Source organism: Vespa crabro, chromosome 9, assembly GCF_910589235.1.
Source record: "Vespa crabro chromosome 9, iyVesCrab1.2, whole genome shotgun sequence".
Classification (NCBI taxonomy): Eukaryota; Metazoa; Arthropoda; class Insecta; order Hymenoptera; family Vespidae; genus Vespa; species Vespa crabro.
In genome coordinates this window covers 2,787,501-2,790,000 of record NC_060963.1, presented here as the reverse complement: position 1 = coordinate 2,790,000, position 2,500 = coordinate 2,787,501, and the positions used below count along the sequence as shown (strand labels likewise).

Sequence of the window (2,500 nt, the reverse complement as noted above, 5' to 3'; positions counted from 1 at the left end):
TTAATAAATTAATTAAATTTATATCGATAAATATGAAAATATAATATATTCATTATATGTTATATTCAACATATATATTATATATTATATTAATTATAATGTATTTATTTGGATCAACATGATGAGGGGACAAATAATAAATGCGTTAGGATTAGAAGTATATTAAATAAGAGTGAAATATTTTCAGGTATTGGAACGGCAGAAGTGAAACACGAGTTGGGTGCCGGTGGTGGTGTCGTATCACCAGACGGGGTTGTTGGCGTTAACGATACCGACGACAAGGACGGTAAGAAGAACAAACGTCAGAGGCGACAAAGGACACACTTCACGTCCCAACAACTTCAGGATTTGGAGGCTACGTTTATGAGAAACCGATATCCCGACATGTCGATGAGAGAAGAAATCGCATTGTGGACGCACTTGACGGAAGCACGAGTCAGGGTAAGCCCGTTGATTTTCAAACACGAATTCCTTTCTCATAATCGAACGATCGGATCTCGATTTCGATAGATCTATTTCGATAGGTAGATAGGTAGGTAGGCAAACAAACAAATATAACGTGTTTCTATGTATAATATGTATGTATATATGTATAATACATACGCGATACGATCTTCGTTCGATTTCTTGGAATAACGATCGTGTTATCGCGATGTACATACATACATATATATATATATATATATATATATAACTTCGAACTGGAGAAACGCCGCCCTTCTCCCCCCCCTACTCTCCACCGAGCTATTTTAATCCTGGAAAAACAGATTAGCTCGAGTACTTCCTGAATGTTTTTTCTTCGGATGGACACTGTGACCTTACGCGAGGAGTCTGTTCAGTTCGGAAATTCTGAAGGAGTCCTCTAAACGTTCTTCGTGTGGGGTTACAGTATACAAACGGGGTTACGGTATATCTAACAGAGAGAATGGGTACAATGGGTGCATTCAGCCGTGAAGTAGGAGTCGCAGTATCGATTACAACGACACAACGACACGAGTATTTTTCTGAGTTTTACGAAGGCCACAACCGACGGACGTAAAAGAGCCGTCGGCTAAGGTTAGCTCGTGTCTGTAGATATTTTCTATTTCTTTTTCTCACAAACTTATTTTAACACGTACAGACAGAGAAACAGACATAACAGTTTCGAGATGGTTCTCTCTTTAGGAAAGAGAGAAGGTTATCGCTATAGGCAATAAGGTCTTGTGTAAGGACCAAAGGGTTAACGTGAAGAAGAGTCGGCGTTGCTGGTCACGTGTTTGCGAGTGAACGAGGTTGGTGTTGGCGGGTGGGGGAGGGGAAGGGTTAGGTGGAATGGGTCGGGGATCGAGGGAGGCGATGTGGGTGGGAAGGAGCAAAGAGGGGTGGGTTTGCGCGAGCCACGAGGGAGGCTTTGCACGAGTAAGCCCTCGTGGATTTATAGAAGCACACATAGTAGCACGCTACAGTGTTCCCGCCACAGTCCTCCATACGCCATGTACCAAAATGCTGCAGATCCCAGTAGCGTGCAGTGTGGCATCGCTCGTTCGCAAACTGTAACGCCACGGGGAACGTTTCTCATTCTGAAAGCTTCATATCCTACCTTTCCTCTCTTACTCTAGCGAAAACAAGATTCTTGCTATCTTTCATATATATATATATATGTATATATAAATATGTAGGGCTCAAGAGATCTGTTTCATTTAAAAATTTCGAACTAGGTAATTGTTCGTAAAGTATTAACATTGTAATCATAAGTAATGAAAGGTGAATTTTTTTCTCTCAAAAAAAAAATATTTTCTTGCATTTAATATATATCAATATATATATATATACATATACAAACACATATATATATATATATATATATATTTATATATATATATATATATTTTCGAGTATCTTCGCAAAGCACGTACCACTGTAAGAGTTGTCAGCCATCTTAGTTGGTCTCTCCCTTGGCCAATCCCTCGAGTGGTTAGCCAACGGAGAGTGTGGGTGTGGAATCCATAAGCGGATGAGAAATCCATCGTGCAAAAAAATGGGGGAGCCGAAAGCATGCCAACGCGAGGATAGAAAAAGACAGAGTGAAAGAGTGATAGAAAGAGAGAGACAGACAAACAGAGAGAGAGAGAGAGAGAGAGAGAGAGAGAGGACAGGCTGGCGCTGCTACTGCTGCTACTACTGCTGAGCTAGGTACAGTTATCTACAAAGAGGCAGGCGTATGTTTCGGTCGGTGGCAGCAGAGCGCGGCTGTCCGAGATAATCCGCCGGTGATTAAGACCATAAATCCATCGGCGGATTAGTATAGTTGCACCGCACACTAGCACGAGTTCGTCTGCTGCCGTTGGAATTGTTGTGTGCAGCTTCCACAAGCTGGACCAACAACCATTCGCATACACTAATACTGATTCCATGTATGCGTGTATGTGTGTATAATATGTGCGCGCGCCCTTATGCGTGTTTTCATGTATATGAATGTATGCGTCAGATACATGCAACACAAAGCACCTGGTACTTGTAC

At 41.6% G+C, this 2,500-nt stretch overlaps 1 protein-coding gene across 4 annotated transcripts in view; it reads left to right on the top strand.

Moving 5' to 3' along the window:
- Positions 1 to 2,500, top strand: part of LOC124426621 (pituitary homeobox x) — a 31,072-nt gene that overhangs the window by 18,199 nt on the left and 10,373 nt on the right. For all 4 annotated transcript variants that reach the window (XR_006942769.1, XM_046968528.1, XM_046968527.1 and 1 more), the window contains one exon: positions 188 to 441. Coding sequence is in view for 3 of the 4 variants with exons in the window: in XM_046968528.1 (XP_046824484.1) it covers positions 188 to 441 (254 nt within the window). In the remaining variant the exon portion in view is untranslated. The remainder of the gene's footprint in view (positions 1 to 187; positions 442 to 2,500) is intronic.